General features: G+C 46.4%; 1 protein-coding gene across 1 annotated transcript in view; it reads right to left on the bottom strand.

Annotated features, from left to right (window-relative positions):
• Nucleotides 1-19101, bottom strand: part of LOC147032552 (sodium- and chloride-dependent GABA transporter 3-like) — a 199351-nt gene that overhangs the window by 11034 nt on the left and 169216 nt on the right. The window contains 2 exon segments of the mRNA XM_085870296.1: nucleotides 5021-5121; nucleotides 17816-17918. Coding sequence (XP_085726422.1) covers nucleotides 5021-5121; nucleotides 17816-17918 — 204 coding nt within the window.

Genomic DNA, 19101 nt, shown 5'->3' with positions numbered 1-19101 from the left:
GTCAAGAATAAAGAACTCTAAGCCTCAGCATGGTTGTTAGACGTTACGTTCATTGGCGGATGGGGGTTAACTGTATGCTATCCGGTCCAGACCGGAAAGGCAGAACAGTAATCGACTAAGGCCAAGCACAGTCCAGGCAAGGGAGAAACATCGTTCCGCCCGGCTCAGGGGAATCCAGTCCATAACCAAACACAGTTTCCGCAGTATCACTCGACGCCATCGTCCAGACAATCAACATGTCAGAGAAGTCACCCAGAAGTAACCGATCAGTACAATCATCTCAGGCTGGTTCAAAAACTTCAGAACTGTCAAACATAAGTTCTATGTTAGCACAAAAACGTGCTAAAGCCGGTGCTGTTAAAGCTGGCCTGCAGTTCGAGAGACAAGCAGCTGAACTACGCAAAAAGCAAGCCTTGGCCGCCACAGAATCAGCACGAATTCAAGCAACAATGGACTGATTTAACCCTACTTCAATCTGAAAAACAAGTCGCCGAGACTGAGGCAGAGTTACAAGCCATTGAACAATGTATAAGCGAACTTGAGGGTGGAAATGGCCCGCCCGATATCAACCTACCGCAGGAGACATCAGCAAAGCGCACAGAACAGTATGTGGAAGATCACAGTTATCCGCCAGTGTTACCAACTGCTGACTTTATCGCAACTGACAATATGCAAGATTTGCAACCACCGGCTCTTACACCCAATATTGCCAGTAATTTATACCAAGCAACAACCAGACACCCTGATCACCCCTTCTTTCCTGATTTAAATTACCGAGCTATTAACGCTACATCTGTTCCCATGAATAACAGACATTTAAATCACAGTTCCAACCCTCGTGTGACATTAGACCCGAATGTGCCTTCATTTGTGCCGGTATACACAGCAAATAATACAATGCCTATGAACACTGACTTTTCACAATATCTGCTGAAAAGAGATTTGCTGTTAACACGCTTGTGTACATTTAACGACACACCAGAAACATACGCAGTGTGGAAGGCAGACTTTCGCAGCGTTGTGAACGATATTGGTGCCAGTGTTAATGAAGAGATTGACCTCCTGATTAAGTGGTTAGGTCCACAATCAAAGAAACACGCCGTCAGCTTAAAAATGTCAAATGCCAACAATCCATGTCTCGCGCTTCAACGAATATGGGAGCGCTTAGAGGAGCGATTTGGCAGTCCGGAAATGGTGGAAGCCTCAATAAAACATAAACTTGCTTCCTTTCCGCGGCTGTCAAACAAAGACAACAAGCAACTGTATGAACTGTCAGATACATTGTATGAAGTGCTCTCCCTCAAAGAAGATCAAAAGTACGCTACTCTTTTAAGCTATTTTGACTCCATCAGGAGTACTCCCCATACTCAATAAACTGCCTTACAACATACAGGAGAAATGGACAATGCATGCGTCCAGGTACAAAAAAGAAAATAATGTGGTGTTTCCTCCTTTCTATGTGTTTGCTGAGTTTATCAAGAACCTCAGTCAGGTACGCAATGATCCTAGTTTTGCGTACGAAAGTAATGCCGCATAGAGCAGCAGTCAGAGTGGATATAGACAGTCACAGGTAAACAAACTTCCTGCACATCGCACCCTCTTCTAAAAGAAGACAGACATTCAGCCAAATTGTCCGTTGCACAATACTGCACATAACCTCAGCGACTGTCGTGCGTTCAAATTGAAGTCACTTGTCAAAAAAGGGACTTTCTGCGGGAAAATAAGATATGTTTCCGGTGCTGTGATTCAACTGACCACGTTGCAAAGACATGTAATGTAAATTTATCCGGTTCTGTGTGTAAAGGCAACAAGCATGTTACAGCAATGTATTACGACAAGCGGCAGCCCCTTAAAGAGCCCACGGTGACCCCAACAGAGCCCGCCACGCCAGCCAATAAGGTGTTCGCCGATAACGGCGGGGAGCTACCTGTCAACGTTCCGAACTCTAAATGCACACAAATTTGTGGTGATGTGTCCCCGGGTAAATCATGCAGTAAAACAATTCTGATCAAAGTTTACCACAGTGACAATCCAAACAAGTATATCCATGCCTACGTAATCCTCGACGACCAGAGCAACGTCACGCTCGCCAGATTAAGATTTTTCAAATCGTTTGATGAATCGAGGGAAAATATTCCCTACAACCTTACGCCATGCTCCGGGTCAGCGCAAATGGTTGGGAAACGTGCACATGGCTACACAAGAGTCCATAGATGGTAACCACAAAATACAAGTTCCAACGTTAATCGAGTGCGATGAAATTTCAAATGTCCGTCACGAAATAGCCACGCCCGATGTCACCATTCATCATGCCCACCTGTCTGATATTGCTGCAGAAATCCCCGAGATTGACAGCGACGCCAAGATATTAATTTTGATTGGCCATGACATTCCAGAAGCGCATCATATTTTGGAACAACGGACGGGCCAGAGAGGATCTCCATTCGTCCAGAAAACAACTTGGCTGCGTGATAATCGGTGAAACTTGTATTGGCAAAGTTCATAAAACAGGTGTTCCTGTGGTGAATAAAATTAACTTTTTGCCGGACGGTCGTCCGTCAATTTTCCCACCATGTGACAATAAGCAGTTTGTTGAAGAAATTGTTACCTGCAAAAACGAAAATTTTTCAGACATTTTCCAAGTGAATAAAGATGACAACAAATCTGGCATGTCCACTGAAGAGAGACAATTCATTTTAGTAATGGAAGATGAGATGCATCGGTCACCTGAAGGTAATTGGGTGGCACTGCTGCCGTTTAAGGCAGACAGACAACGGCTACCTAACAATAAACCGGAAGCCATCAAAAGAGCTGGTTCCTTGCACCACAGCCTCATTAAAAACCCAGAAAAGAAACAACAGATGGTCGAGTTTATGAAGCAGGTTATCGATAGAAACCACGCAGAAATCGCCCCACCCCTTCGAGAAGATGAGGAATGCTGGTATCTACCACTTTTCGGGGTTTACCATCCACATAAGCCCGACCAGATGCGGGGCGTATTCGACTCCTCCTCCAAGTACAACGGCGTATCACTCAACGACGTGTTGCTCAAAGGGCCAGATTTGACCAATGACTTACTTGGTGTTTTGATAAGATTTCGCTCTGATGAAGTGGCGATTTCAGCTGACATTCAGTGCATGTTTTATGGTTTCCTGGTCAAACAAGAACACCGCAATTACCTCAGATTTTTGTGGTATCAAGATAATGATCCCGAGAAACCGCTGATTGACTATAGAATGACAGTGCATGTCTTCGGGAATAGGCCGTCTCCCGCTGTGGCCACGTACGGTCTCCGGAAAGCTGTCATCGCTGGACAAGAAAAACCCAATGATGACGTCACAAACTTTGTACTACACAACTTTTATGTTGATGACGGATTGACGTCATGTCAATCTGTGGAACGAGCGGTACAACTTCTGTCTGCCACACAAGAAGCTCTGGCGAACGGCAGTCACCTCCGCCTCCACAAATTGTCGTCAAATAGCCCAGAAGTACTCAAGTCATTTCCTTCTGAGGATTATGATAAAAACCTCAAGAACTTGAACTTTGACGAAGATACCTTACCGCAACAGAGAAGCTTAGGCCTTGTGTGGGACCTCCAGCACGATGTCTTCACGTTTGAAGTCAACACCAAAGAAAAACAATTCACACGTAGGGGGGTTTTGTCTACGATTAGCAGTGTGTTCGACCCCCGAGGCTTCGTCGCCCCCATAATTGTTCAAGGTAAATTACTTCTCCGAGATCTCATGATGGAGACTGTAGTTTGGGACGAGCCATTGTCTCCACACCAAGATAAAGAATGGGATGATTGGAGAAATTCTCTGAGTGACTTAGAACAGTTACAAGTTCGCAGGACCTACGCCCCAAGCCCGAACAAAACTGTCAAAAGAGAAGTCCACGTTTTCTCCGATGCCTCGGAGAAAATAATCGCAGCCGTCGCGTACTTGAATGGGTCACTTTGTTTCCTAATGGGATATGAATTTATATTTTACACTGCCAGTATATATGGGCTTCTCTGAGTTGTTACTAGTGATTTAGTATAGTTTTTATTTATTTATTTATATTTACAGAACTAAGACATTCTTTTCAAAGTATTGTGTTGAATCCAATATTTGCCAAGATAATTTCCAAATAAAATTATATAACAGACTGTGATAGATAATATTAAATTGAAAATGGTACCATTGGATTCCTTGCCCCCCAAAATATACATTTAGATGCAAGAATCAAGTCAATAGCTGCATTACGTCCAGAGATTAATAGCAAATGTAGATTTCAAGTGGCGGCCATTTTGAAATCCAATATGGCGGACATAAAGAGAGAATTTCAAGTGGCCCAATATCTGAAAATGTTTGCAACATATTAATGTACATTGTGCCAAATTTGGTGCTTGTATCACAAAATGCACAATTCTTTTGAATACTTGGGCTAAGCCGCCCCACTAAAGGTTGATGAGACAGATTAAAGAATGTAATCTGAGCTGTTCAACAGCAAGGATGAGGAAGTTGAGTACACAGAGGAGGTGAAAATATACATTTTGTAACAGGTATCTGCAAAATTCTGCAACAGGTATCCTCAGCTTGAGAAGACAACCTCTAAGAGCATAGTAGAGAAGGATGTTTGGCAAGAAGGAACCTGGAAGTGGAAGTCTACGTTGTCACTTTAACTTTCGGATAGCTATTGGCAGCTATCTTCGTTTTTTGGAAACACTGGCCAAAAGGCAATTCTCCACGAATCATGCAGCAAACAAGTTGCATCACCTTTCTGCCGAGTTGAAAAACAAAATGGTCTCAGATTCTCACTTGAAAGAAAGATGATACCACAATATCCTCCATACACCCACAGCCTTTTGACAAGTGTAAATTTCAATTCAACCTCCATTATCAACCGACGTTCTTTGGGTAAAAACTTATTTCAAAGATATACTGTCAACAAACATGAGCGTTAACAAGGTAAAGTATTCCTTCTTTCTGAGATGGTTTTCCACTTATGAAAGTTGTATGTGGAGTGGATTACTCACGATGCAGATTCCTGGTGTGAAATATTTCCAGCACAACTTGAACAAAGGCATTGGTCGGTACCCAATCATTTGCTGAATATTGTCATAAAACCGGTCTCCACCTGTGGGGTGTAATAAAGCAACAGTCGGTTTTCAAGATTCTCGACAACAGTGATTGGCAACAGTGACACCACAGGAAACACAGGAATTAAAATGACAGATGTTAGAGTTTTTATTTTGGTCCCAATAAAAAAAAACTTATCAAGGATTTAAGCAATAAATGGTTATTGCAAACCTGCCACCAACCTCATGTAGCCTGATGTTGGCTTAGCAGTTAGGGTGGTGGCTTGAGATCCTGGGGTCATGAGTTCGAACGCTGTTGTCCACTGAATTAACACCAGGGGGTTGACTCAGCCTGTCATCCTTCCGAGGTCGGCAAAATGAGCACCAGTACACTGGTAATTGGGGCACTGCATCAGCGGCACAGCCGTGCCCTAACGGCCTAACCAATGATGCAGCCAAAAAGGCAGCACACGATAGGAACCAGCCTCATAACAAAACGAGAAGAGCACTTGGTAGAGCGCATACATCCACCCTGTAATGCCTGATCCACGAGAACATATATGGCCCAGTACATTTTTGAGATATCGTGCCATATATCCTTTCAGCCCGATCTCTCAATGGTGAAGAATCAATAAAAAAAATTCTATTCGTCAGATCCGAATCCGGATCTTCTCCAAAATCTAATCAATTTGTCCTTGTCACACACTGAACCTGTCCACAAAATTTCATCCAGATCCATCCACAACTTTTTGAGATACCCTGCACACAAACAGACAGAAAGAGGTGAAAACGTAACCTCCTTTCACCTTCGGTAACAGAGGTAAAAAGTAACCCAACTGCAGGAGGAGGTCCGCAAACACAATTGGGCAATGTTTTCTATGATCCCCCCAAGATCAGGAAACAATATAGAAATTATGAGCAGAGCGATAAACGTCAACCAATGGCTGGAAGAATGGTGCAGGGAGGAAGGTTTTACATTTAAGAAGCAGTGGACACCATTTCAGGGACAAAGGGAGTGTTTCTGCAATGATGACCACATGTTAAATAGAAAGGGGGCAGCAAGGTTTGCAGTGGGAATTGAGGAAGGGATTCAGGATTTTTTTAGGTCAATGGAGGGTGGGGAAGGTATTAAGGAAGGAACTGATAATGTAATTGGGATGAGTAAGGCCAGGCAGGAAAATAGAATTTCAGGAAGGGAAAAGTTAAATACATTCTCTACCAATACCAATAAATAAATACCAATAATTAATAAATAATATAAATTACCAATAAATAATACCAATAAATAATAAGATGGAAGAGCTTGAAGCCAAAGTAGATAGCGAGGAGTATGATATAGTTGAGGTCAGTGAGACATGGTTTAATGAGGAGAGTAACTGAAGGACAGGATTAGATGACGACAAGGTGTATCGGTGAGATAGGAAGGAGAGAATAGGAGGAGGAGTAGTTGCAATCTGGATAAAGGACAGCATTGCATCAAGAGAATGGGGTGACATTAAGAAGGGAAATAATGTTGAGAATTCTGTGTGGGTAGAGATTAGAGATTGTAAAAACAGTAAGATACTGGTGGGATGCTTTTATAGGATTCTGGGTGTGAAGGTAGAGGAGGAAGGAAGCGTACATGTAGAATTCAAAAGGGCATGCGTTAAGGGAAGAGTATTGATTATGGGGGATTTTAACTTGCCAGGGATAGATTGGGTCCAGGAACAGGGGAAAGGGCAGAGTGGGTGAGGATTTCCTAGTTTTAGTCCAGGATTGCTTTGTGACCAAGTTTGTAGATAAGCCCACGAGGGGGAGTTTCGTGTAAGACCACTTTTTAAGCAATGATCCCAATATGGTGGAGAAGGTGGAAGTTGGGTAGCATTTAGGAGCAAGTGACCATAACGTGCATGCAAAGATTCTATTAAGGGTTAGAGTTCAGGATAGTAGGGTAAGGCTATGAGATTTCAGGAAGGCAAACTTTGAGGGTATGAGGAGAGAGTTGGGTGATGTAGATTGGTAGAAGCTAACAAGAGGACAATCAGCATCAGAGAAATGGGAAACCTTCAAGGAGCAGATGTGTAGAGTGCAGAGTAAGTACATTCCAGTGAGGTGTAAAACTGGAAACAGAAAGCGGCCAGGGTGGTTGAGTAGTAAGACAAGGAATGCTATAAAGGAGAAGATATATATATATATATATATATATATATATATATATATATATATATATATATATATGTATGATATTGTGGAGGTTGCCGGGTTCGAATCTTGTTACCTAAATTCGTGGTAGCCAGGTGGTTAACACCGACCAACCTCCCGGGACGGTCGAGCGGTCCCTATTCCTCAGAGGCACACTCATTGACATGGATTTCAGCGCACGCTCGAAGGTATGGCGGATGGCAATGCTGCTGTATAGGGCAAGACAACAGAGCCCAATGAGGGCAATAGCGTACAGAGAAGGAGTAATTGGAATGGAACAGAAGGAGGATTACGGAGGATAGAGAGCACAACAGGGTTTGATCCGTGAATCCCACTACAAATACACGAAATGCGGTTTCTTTAAAAGTGAATGCCCGGCCCTCGTCGATCTGGTGCTGGGGAGCTTCGTAGGGCACATGCACTTGCAAGCAAAAATGGGGCCATCTCTTGTCGAGCCAGGGAGGAAGGCGCCTCCACCATCCACGTGCGCAGACAGGTAGAATCACACTTCATTTGTAGCAGCTTTCCACACTCCACACGTGCAAATCTGGCCGGCACCTCCTTGATCGGCTCTGCTTGTTCACTCCAGATGTTCAATTTACCCTGCTTGATCTGCTGTCTCCAAAGCCCCCTTGCCAAGCACACCGTGCCTTCGATCCTCCTCACTTGATCATCCTCCCTCTCCACCCTCCCCCCGGAGCGTGTCCTCCTCGCCTCCAAACCCGGGAAGGCGTGGCTTCTGTTGTTGTTGGTGTTTCATGGACTCTGTCCCCAGCTTATGGCCTGTCTGAGAATATAAACATTGGGAAAATCACAGAGGATAATCACATACAGTGGAACTCATTTTTGCTCCCGAAGCTAATTAACACCGCACCACCCCTCGTGTGGTGACATGTAACACACACTTAACCTGACAGATTCCCTGACTTAATTACATTGAGGTGCTTCTACCCGTCCACATACCAAGCTACATTATACAATCCTCACTGTACTATTAAATCAGTTCATCGACTTCAATAATCATAACACAGCCCCTCCCTGGAACCGTAGCTCCTGCAAGGTTCAATGCAGGTATTACCATTCCGGCCTTACCATTTACCGACTCGCCCCAAATTAGCTTATGAAATAAATTGGAAGGGGTCTGTGGGAAGCGAGCCGTAGCAAACTAACCTATTCCCCCTAACGGTTTTACACTCCTTAAACACAACTCAAATATTTGCAAAACTCTTGGTTCCTAACTCCTGGGGCGGGTAGAAAATGCCAGAAAACACACAGTCCAACATCTCATCTCCTCCCCTGTTGTCATTCAATTCTCAACAATGCAATACAAAAATAGTGATAGTGTTCCTATTCTGCCATTGCCTGCTGACGTGTTATAACTGGCATTCATTCTTGAAACAATTCAATTCATGACACATAACAAACATCAATTCCACAGACAATTTTGATTTCCAAACCAATCCATTTACCGACCATCGAGTCAATCTCACTCACTCTCATCCAATTAAGCATGTCCCAATTTCTTTCAAAACTGAACCCTTGGGACAGCAAGCATCAAGGCACCTTATCCTAAGTGGAAGTCGTCGTAGGTTAGTCGGGTCTAAAAGTGTCACCCACCCCTTCTAACTTTTGTCGCACCCTTCCGATCCACCCCGGAGTCTCCTGACCTTGATAATGAGTCAATCTATCCCCATGGACTCTCTGTGGAAGGGTATGCGGGCGCATCTGAATCTAGAAAAACACATCAGTCACTTGTCGAAGCACCACCTCGGGGCCTTTCCAGGGTGAGGTAAGTTCTGGACACCCCCCCCCTTTCCTCCAGGGCCAATAAAGCCAAATGAGGTCTCCGGGAAGAAAACGGTGAATGAGCACTGATATCATATTTCAATTTCATGTGCGAGGAAGCCGAGCCAATTTGCTTCCTCACAAACTCATGAGCAGTTTCCATCAGGATCGGCGTCAGGAAAACGAGCCACATGTCCATACAGCTGCAACTGACGCTCACGGACCAGACAGGTAACAAATCTCATCCGAGTCTCTCTCAGCAACCGCTCGTTGGACACAAAATCTGACCAGCGATAGCCAAGGATTCTCCGAAGACACCTGGTACCAAAGGAATTAAGTCTCCTTCTCAGATCATTGGTCAGAGTCGAAGTCTCGCATCCATAGAGCAAGACTGGAAGCACCAAGGACCTGAAGACTCGGACTTTCGTCCTCCCGCACAGGTACCGGCAACGCCACATCCCATGATCCAGTGAATCCATGACTCCCCAGGCCCGACCCAGACGTCGATTGACCTCTGACTCACAAGCAACAGAGACATGAATATCACTGCCAAGGTAAGTGAATCTCTCCACGACCTCAACATCCTCTACACAAACAGGACAGCAGCATCCAAGATGTCATTGAAAGCCTGGATCTTAGTTTTGACCCAAGAAACCCGTAATCCCATCGGCTCCGACTCCTCATTCAGCACCTCGAGGGCCCCCAAAAGGATATCTAAAGTCTCCGCAAAGATGACTGCATCATCTGCGAAATCAAGGTCCGACATCTTGACATTCCCAAACGATGCACCGCAGCTTGATCTTTCCGACATCCTCCCGAAAATCCGACATCCTTCAGGTCAGGTCAGGTCAGATCTGTGACCTGCTACAGGTACCATGAAACCTGTACTTAGCTGTTCCATGGTCGGGTTGTCGACGACTAAACCGTCTCCCCCACCAGGTTTTCTGGTGAGGAGGGTGTTTGGATATGGACACCCAGCAGGATTAAAAACAAAACCTGTCAAAGGGTGGAGGAGCTCCTTGTGAGCCAACGGCCATCCATATCTAGTGCCCAACTGTGTCTGCGGACGTCCTCCTGCAGTTGGGTTACTTTTTTATTAGGAGGTTGGTGGCAGGATTTGCACTCCGGCCACTGTAAAACCCTTCGTTCCGCAAAACACAAAAACGCAAAAAAAATCTGAAAACCCACTCCGTGGGAGTACCTCCTGTGCAGCTTCCCTCCGCAGGGCAGCTCACCGGATGACGGGATTGGGACAAAGCCTTCGGGACCCCCAATCTTTGATGAAAGGAGGGAAACCACGGGGTAACCTCCCTGGGTCAGATTGCGGGAGAGTGTGTCGGAGTGGTTCTGAGGTGTCGTCCACCAGACGGCGGTCTCCTTGGGTTAACCTGAGGTGGTCCCTTCGGGTGGGTGCCTGGAATGTCCTATCCCTAAGAGAGGATGATCACCTGTCTCTGTTATCATCTGAGCTCAAGCGTTTGGACATCGGTATTGCAGCACTCTCTGAGGTTCGGAGACCGGATTGCGGTGAGTTAATGGTGGGTGGTTACACCTACTATTGGTCTGGTCGCTCTGATGGTTACCATACTCAAGGAGTTGCTGTAGCTGTGTCCAATAAGCTGACCCCAATGATAATTGAGGTAACACCGGTCAACGAGTGTATTATGAGACTAAGGATTCATCACTCCTTGGGTGTCATTTCCCTGGTCTCTGTCTAGCTCCGACTGAGGCGAGTGACCTCACAGTGAAGGACAGATTCGATGCCACGCTTGAGTCTGTGGTTGATCAGTGCCCCAGATGAGATACACTTCTAGTCTTGGGGGATTTCAATGCATCGACTGGAACTGATAGGGATGGTTATGAGATGTGTGTTGGTCCCCATGGGTCAGGAACTATGAATTAGAATAGCACTAAGTTCCTTGACTTTGCAAGAAGTCATGGACTTAGGGTGGCCGGTTCATGGTTTCAGCGCCCACAAGCTCATCGCTGGACTTGGTATTCCAACGCTGGCGGTGTGGCAAAGGAGATTGACCATGTCCTCGTTGACGGTCGCTGGAGGATGATCCAGAACTGCAGGGTCTATCAGAGTGCTCAGTTCCTCAATACTGACCACCGGCTTGTTGTAGCAACTTTAAAGCTGCACCTTAAATCCTGGAGAATGGTACCATCCCAGCCTAGGCTGGATGTTGGCAAGCTCAAGGATGAGAGAGTAGCTTAGGAGTTTGCGAACAGGCTGAGTGGACATTTGGGGCATCTGGGTGCTTTGGGGGGTCCTGAAGAGTTATGGATTACCTTCAAGACCACCGACCTTGATGTTGCCGGTGGATGTCTTGGAACTCACCGCAGGGCAAAGAAGAATTTTGTCTCTCAGAGGACACTGGATACTATTGACCAGAGTCGCAGGGCCAGGCTGAATGGCAGAGCTGAGCTGTTCAGGGAGCTGAGGCGTAAAACTGTACGTGCACTAAGGGTGGACAAGGAGGCCTATGTGCGAGGAATCTGTGAGGGGGTAGAGCATCACCTGTGGACAGGTGATTCTCGTCCCGCTTACAGGGGAATTCGCGCATTGCGTTCATCCAAGCCCATCCCTCGGAGCACTGCAGTTAGAGCAGAGAGTGGTAGGCTCTTGACAGAGGAGTCTGAAGTGAAGGCCCGCTGGGCCGGTGACTTTGAGCAGTTGTGCCAGGCTGATCCACCAGCTGTCGAGTTGGACGTCAATGGTGTTACAATCCCTGTTGCTGACCCTCCAATCAATTGTGGTCCACCTTCGCTTGTGGAAACACGGGCTGCGGTGAACCGTTTGAAACAGGGTAAAGCTCCAGGGATCTGTGGCATCCATGCCGAACTTCTCAAGGCTGGTGGAAATGCTGCACTCGTGTCGTTGCATGCAGTTTTGTGCTCTGCCTGGAACACAGGCATCATCCCAACTGATTGGAAGAGGGGCCTTGTTGTCCCTCTCTGGAAAGGGAAGGGTGATCGCCAAGACTGCAACAACTACTGAGGGGTGACGCTGCTCTCAGTACCGGGCAAGGTCTTTGCTCGGATAACTCTTGATAGGGTTCGCCACCATCTGCTTGAGCACCAGCATCCAGAGCAGTCAGGCTTTACACCAAAGAGGTCAACGATTGACCGTATCCTTGCTCTTCGTGTCCTCACCAAATGCAGACGAGAGTTTCGGCAGGGGCTGCTTGCAGCCTATGTTGATCTCTGTAAAGCGTTCGATTCAGTGAATCGGGATGTCCTCTGGAGGATTCTTGGTCTTCGTGGGGTGCCACCAAAACTGATCGATCTGATGTCTGAACTCTAGTCTGGTACTGAGAGTGCTGTGAAGTGTGGTGGTACCATCTCTGACTTATTTTCAGTTGTTACTGGAGTTCGTCAGGGGTATTTACTGGCCCCCACACTTTTCAGCACTTGTATGGACTGGATTTTAGTTGCTTGGTCCGCCTGACCTGACATCAAGGATGTAATTGCCATCATCCGCCGGGTATGCCACCATTGGGGCCTCTACCAGACATTGTTTTAGGTGAGTGAATGCCTCGATACAGCTCTCTGACCAAACAAATTTTGCTCCTTTCTCCATCAATTTGTGCAAGAGTCTTGCAATTTTTGTGAAGTTTGCCACAAACCTCCTGTAGTAAGAGCAGAGGCCTAAATATCCTCCGACCTCCCTTACATTTTTGGGGGCAGGCCACTCTTTGACCGATTTTATCTTGGCCGGGTCAGTGGCCACGCCACTCCTTGATCACGTAACCCAGGTAAGTCACCTCTCTCCTGAAAATTTCGCACTTGCTAAGGTTCAATTTCAACTCGGCTCCCCTTAACCTCTCAAACACCTCCGATAAATTTTTGGCAGCATGTTCAAATGTGAGAGCATGGACCAATACGTCGTCCAATTAGGCCAGGCAGATTTGCCATGGTAACGCAATTAGGACACGTTCCATCAGACGCTCAAATGTGGCAGGGGCATTGCACAATCCAAAGGGCATGAATACCAGAGATTCTTTCCCATGGAGAACGCTGTTTTCTCTCTCGCTGCTTCGTCCATCTCCACCTGCCAATAACCACTCTTTAAATCCAATGTTGAAAATCATTTTGAACCTGAAACGGCATAGAGGGTGTCATCAATCCTTGGCAGGGGATACGAGTCCTTGAGTGTCACATGATTGAGTTGGCAATAATCCACACAGAACCGAGTGGTCCTGTCCTTCTTTCTCGCCAGCACAATGGGTTACACCCAAGGACTCACCGAGGGCTCAATAATCCCGGCTTTCCTCATTTTTCTCACCTGTTCTTCTGCCTCCTCTTTCTGAGCAAAAGGGAGCCGCCGTGGTGGTTGGCAAATAGGCCAAGCCTCACCAGGATTAATTTCATGAGTGACGAGGCTTGTGCGCCCAACATCCGCAGGAGAGACAGAAAACATCCAAGTTCTTACAAACCAAATTGTGCAATGTCTCCACCTGCTCCGATGTTAGGCCCTCTTCGGAGCGTGTTATCATGTCCTGGACTCCCTCGGGCCAAACAATTTACCCCAAATTTCCCTTTTCATCCGGCTGCCCTGGCAAGCATGTGGATCCGCCTCCTCCAGTGACCTCAACTACTCTACTACACTTGGCGACGACAGCTCCGCTCCTTACCATGCAAGGGCTATCGGACACGTTAAGCACGCGGACGGCCAACATAGGCCCACGTGTCTACCAGGGTGCGACCCACCATCAGTCCTTCGGCCCCTGTGAGGGCCATGTATCCACTAGCCCCAGTTGACCAATGTGATGAGAACTTGCTGCCAACTCCGCCATTACCAAGGCCTCGGACCTGGGAAGCACGGTTACAGTGTGTGGCACCTGCAGCCACGTCCCCTGTTCCTCCTTGTCCTCTCCCAGTCTGACCAACTGCAGCCTCTCAGTACCCAACCATATATGGCCCCACCCAAGGTATAGTTGGCAGTCGTATTCCACCAGGAAACTCAGTCCCAAGAGACAATGGTCATATACCTCGGCCACCCATACCACCACATTGACCTCCAGACCGCCCAACTCCATCCTCACAAACCCGCGCCCCAATATTGGAGTCGTCGCTCCTGTAGCCAGTTGAAGGCCGTGTCCTACTAAGCTATCAATTTTATCCCAGCCTCCAATGCTCTGGTCTAATACATTTGGATTTATAATGGTGTCACTGGCTCCAGTGTCCACCACAGCGTCACAAAATTCCCCCTCAATTTTGCATCTAACCCTCAAATTACCTGTGCCAACTCTTCCACAATTCACCATCTTCACCAAAGAAGGGCACTTCTCCTCGCACTTGCAAGCCGAGCATGGCCCCATATGCTCGGGCCGTAATAGTTTCCCGGACAACCCGCAGCAGCTGCCGGGCTCACCCTCGGCAGTGATCCCCTCTCCAGACCCTGTGATCCTTTGGGAGGTCCTCTCCTCTCTGGGCTGTGAGGCCTGCTCGGAGGTCTGTGTGTGGCTGAGTTCCGACAGTATCACTGCATGTGCCCTCTTCCCCCACATGTGAAACAACTCCCCATAAATGGGCCCTTCAGGAATCCAGACGGAGCACCTCTCCCAAATCCGGGCCAACCCGACGAGGGTCGGGTTGCCCTGTTGAGGACCCCAGATCGCACCACCGTGGCTCACCCGCTGCAAATTTCCCCTTAGTCAAATTTGACAGCTGCCGTCTGATCCCTCTTCGCATCCGGATAATGCCCGATTCCTCCTGCCTCTCTTTATCATCCTGTATCTCCACCTGTTGCACCATTACCAACAGCCTGTCTGATACGCGGTTCGACTTCCTAAAAAAAGGTCAGTCTCTCCGCATATTCAGCCGCTCGATGCACAGTGGTCAGGCTCTGCAGTTCCACTTGGGAACCATCAGGAAGAGCAGGCGTAAATCTTTCTGTTGCAAGCTTGTCCCACGTTTAATTTTGTCAGGCCCTATACGCATTCCTCACAGATTGGTATACATCCTGCGCCAGCTCCTGTAATGTTTTGCCAGGTTTCATTTTACGATGCTGCAGCTGCGCCCAGATCAGATCGCACCTCACATCCATCCCAAACCTATGGTTCAAGGCATCGCAAATGCCCTCACTCATCCATGTATCCTCTGGGACCACGTTTAAAACGTCAGCGGCTGGGCCCCGCAGTGTCGCCACAAGATTTCCCATGTGCTCTCATTCCCCCCAACCATTGAGCTGAGACACGCATTTAAATTGTGTCAGGAAAGTCTCTCGACTCCCTGACCCATCAAAATGTACGAAGAGGATGACTGTTTTTTTAAACTCTTCTCCCCGATCCTTCCATATCCAATTCCAGCTCAGGGCCAAGGCAACCCCCCCCCCCCCCAAGATTGTATTTGACTTGGGAGCCTCTGATGCCCAAATGTAATTTGAGGTTGGGGGGGGTCATCTGAGACATTTTAATGTCGTCCTGCATCTGCCTAATCGACCGACTCACTTCGTCTCGCAGATTCTGTTGGACCCAAGCAACCTTTGCCTCAATGTTACTGTCCACAATGTTCAGCCGCTCCTGGAACATCTCAACCACTCTGTCCCTATTCACCTGCGGTTCCCATGGGCCTCTATCAATTAAAGCCCACTCAAGTTCTGCTACACAGGCCCCCAGCTTTTGTACCTTTTCAGTCAAACCACCACTCTGGCACTTGCAAAATCTCATTTCCTCTTTCTGTCATTGCTTCATGGCCTGCATGTCCTCGTTTACTTGGTAAATTCTTTTATTTCTGGACCCAATTTCTTCTTCCAACTTTTCTCCCATTCTGACCACCTGGATTTGACCCTCTTCTATTTTCCCCAATATTTCTTCCCTCTTTGACTTAAATTATTTTTCAGTTATGCATTCCAACATAAGAACCTCATCCCAACTGTGAAGCATGGTGGTTGGTGGGAGTATCATGGTTTGGAGCTGTTTTTCTGCCTCAGGACCAGGACGGCTTTGCCATTATTGAAGGAACCATGAATTCTGGATTGTACCAGCAAATTTTACAGGAGAATGTCAGGGCATCCACCCATGAGCTGAAGCTTTACAGAAAGTGGGTTATGCAGCAAGACCACAATCCCAAACACACAAGTAAATCTACAAAAGCCATGTTTTTAACTCTTCTATGAGCCTCGACATTGTATTAAAAAAAACGAAAAACAGAATGGCTGAAGCAGAAGAGATTTTGCATTTTGGAATGGCCATTTTTGGAATTTTTCAAAGTACAGACCTGAATCCAATTGAAATGTTGTGGCAGAACCTGAAGCGAGCAGTTCATGCAAGAAAGCCCACAAATATCTCTGAGTTGAAGCAGTTGTTGAAGGAGGAATGGGCCAAAATTCCTCCAAGCCGATGTGCAGGAATGCTCAATAGTTGGCCTACAGAAAACGTTTGGTTGAAGTTATTGCTGCTCAAAGTGGGTGCCATCACTTACTGAATGGAAAGGTTCACATACTTTTTCCGACAAAGAAATTGAATGTTGGATTATTTTACTCAATAAATAAATGAAAAAGTGGATTTTTTGCGAACGATTTGTTTAATCAGGTCCTCTTAATCTATTATCAGGACTTAGAGGGAGATATGATCACATTTTAGGTCTAATTCATACAGAAAATTCTAAAGGGTTCACAAACTTTTTCTCATCACTGTATTTTGCTGAAGATCCAGATCCCGATACCAAAATTTTTAAGTGATTATTCACCATTGAGAGATTGGGTCAAAACGATAGATGGCATGATATTTCAAAAGTTTGTGGCTGGATTTTGGCAAAACCTGGTGGATTAGTTGGTTAGGCGATGAGAACAAGCCGATTCGATTTTGGTTAAGCTCCAGATTCAGATCCAACCAGTCAGTGGGATACAAAACGTAAACTGTTCAGCCTGGCGGAGGTACGTGCTTTCCCAAGTGCCATGTAGATTTGCATTCAGTCATTGATTCTCCCCGAGAGACATTGCCTCTGGTAATAATTCAAAACTGAAGTCAGCACTTTATATTCAAAGTGATAATTAGATTTCATCCCTTGAGAAAAATACATTAAATATATATTTTTATGAATTATTTTTTTTTGTTAAAGAGTGTGATTTAGAACTTTGTGGAACCCCAATCCCTGCCCCAGCCCAGCATATGTATAATTGCCAAACACATTTAGAGGGAATTCCATTATTTGAGGTCACTTAAATGTCCACAAAGACAGAGCCAAATCAAAGTCGTTCTTTACATGGTTGTCTTTTTGTGAACGCATGTTGGATCGGAATCTAAATACATATTCAGTCTGATGATTGCATCATTACTGAGGCACAGCCGTGCCACCTATGCAGTGCCCCTGCATGTTCACACAGATATATAGCGAGGGTGCTGGCAACAAGCATTGATTTTGCGAGAGACATTGTGGGATATTTAACGTCCACCGGCGATTACACTGCCAAAATAATAAGAAAGGTTTTCTTGAAACAGGAAAACCATGAGAAAAATTTTTCTTGCAGCTCAAAAAGTTTTCCAATTGTTTTCTTGTTTCAAGAAAACTTTTCTTATTTTAAGAAATTTTTTCTCACTAAGAAATATATTTTTGTCAGTGTACTTTACATTACTACTACACGGGTCCACAACTTAATGGCCGATTCCAGGGATGACACACTTGTTGATGCAAAGCCCCGACTGTGATGCACACAAAGCAAGTTCGAGAATTGAAGCTACACTAGAGGGCTCAAAGACAAGTGCACCCCCTTTCCACCATCTTATCAGAATGTGAGTAGTGCAAATCATATGAGGCAAAGATGACACTGGTTTTACATACCGTATGCCCATCCGATGCAAATGCACTCAAAAACAGCAACAAAGAACAAATTAAGTCCACTTGCAGCGTAGGTATCCAAAAGTATGAAGACGTACATCCCGCCCTGCACACCACATGCATTCATTCATGTGTGTGTGTGAACATGAAGTACATCATACTGTATATATTGTCATGTCCAGGTGGTGCAACCCCTACCTGGATGGATGGCAAGGCTTCTCCCTTGAAGGCCTACAACCAAGACTCGGAGATTAATGTGCAAGAGGGAAGGGGGTGCAATGGCGGAGGGGCGGAAGAGTACAGTACAAGGGGGTGGGGTTATACTCAAACTCCACTACAAATACGTGGCTACAACTTCTTAAAAGGAATACATTTAATGAAAGTAAGTAAATATTTACAAAGGGTTGACTCAGCCTGTCATCCTTCCGAGGTCGGCAAAATGAGTACCATTGTACTGGGCCGGTGTATACCCCCGTTAAAATAGGTGTACCATATCCCTGTGTCGTTAGAGGCGACCAGGGTTGCGTCAGGAAGGGCATCCGGGGTAAAACATGTGCCAAATCACGATGCGGATCATATGGATGATCCGCTGTGGCGACCCCTAATGGGAGCAGCCGAAAGAAGAAGAAGTAAATATTTACAAAGAACAATAATTAAAAAGGGCAATGGTAATAGTAATGAAGTAATAAATCCTAAACTCGAGGCACCTTCCCACACAGACTCAATTACAAAGGGAACACCAAATAAAAAGAAAAACCCCTCCTTTCGAGTATTCTTGGACTTAGCTTGGCCCAGAGCCGGTCCTTGTGGAACTTGGAATCGAGGTGCTCCGATTCACATGTGCAGACGCACACAAAATGGCACTTCTGTAGTAGCGGGACAAATGCATGCTAGGCAATCTGCGAGCGGCACTCCACACGAAGGCCCAGAGCCCCAGTGTCACACGAAGGCCCAAAGCCCCAGTGTAACACGAAGGCCCAGAGCCCCAGCTTTGTGTGCCGATCGTTCTCACCAACCCAACCAAGAGCCAAAGGCCAGGGTCTTGCTTCACCACGCGAGCCAAATCGCCTTGACACAAATTCAAGGATCGTGCTATCCTCCTCATCACGTGCGCTCAACCTCCGCTCTCACCTCTCCAAACAATGCGCCTCGTGCCTCTGCTCTGATCATGGCTCTCCAAAAATGTGCAAACCCTGAACTCCCGCCTCTGATTCTCTTCGGAAATCAACTCTGCCTCGTACACTCCTCACACTGACCTCGTGCATGCCCTCTGCCCATCTCGTCCTATT

This window comes from Eptatretus burgeri, chromosome 2 (assembly GCF_056783735.1).
Source record: "Eptatretus burgeri isolate ZD-2024b chromosome 2, Ebu_testis_v1, whole genome shotgun sequence".
In the NCBI taxonomy this organism is placed as follows: Eukaryota; Metazoa; Chordata; class Myxini; order Myxiniformes; family Myxinidae; genus Eptatretus; species Eptatretus burgeri.
This window is presented reverse-complemented; position numbering and strand designations above follow the sequence as displayed.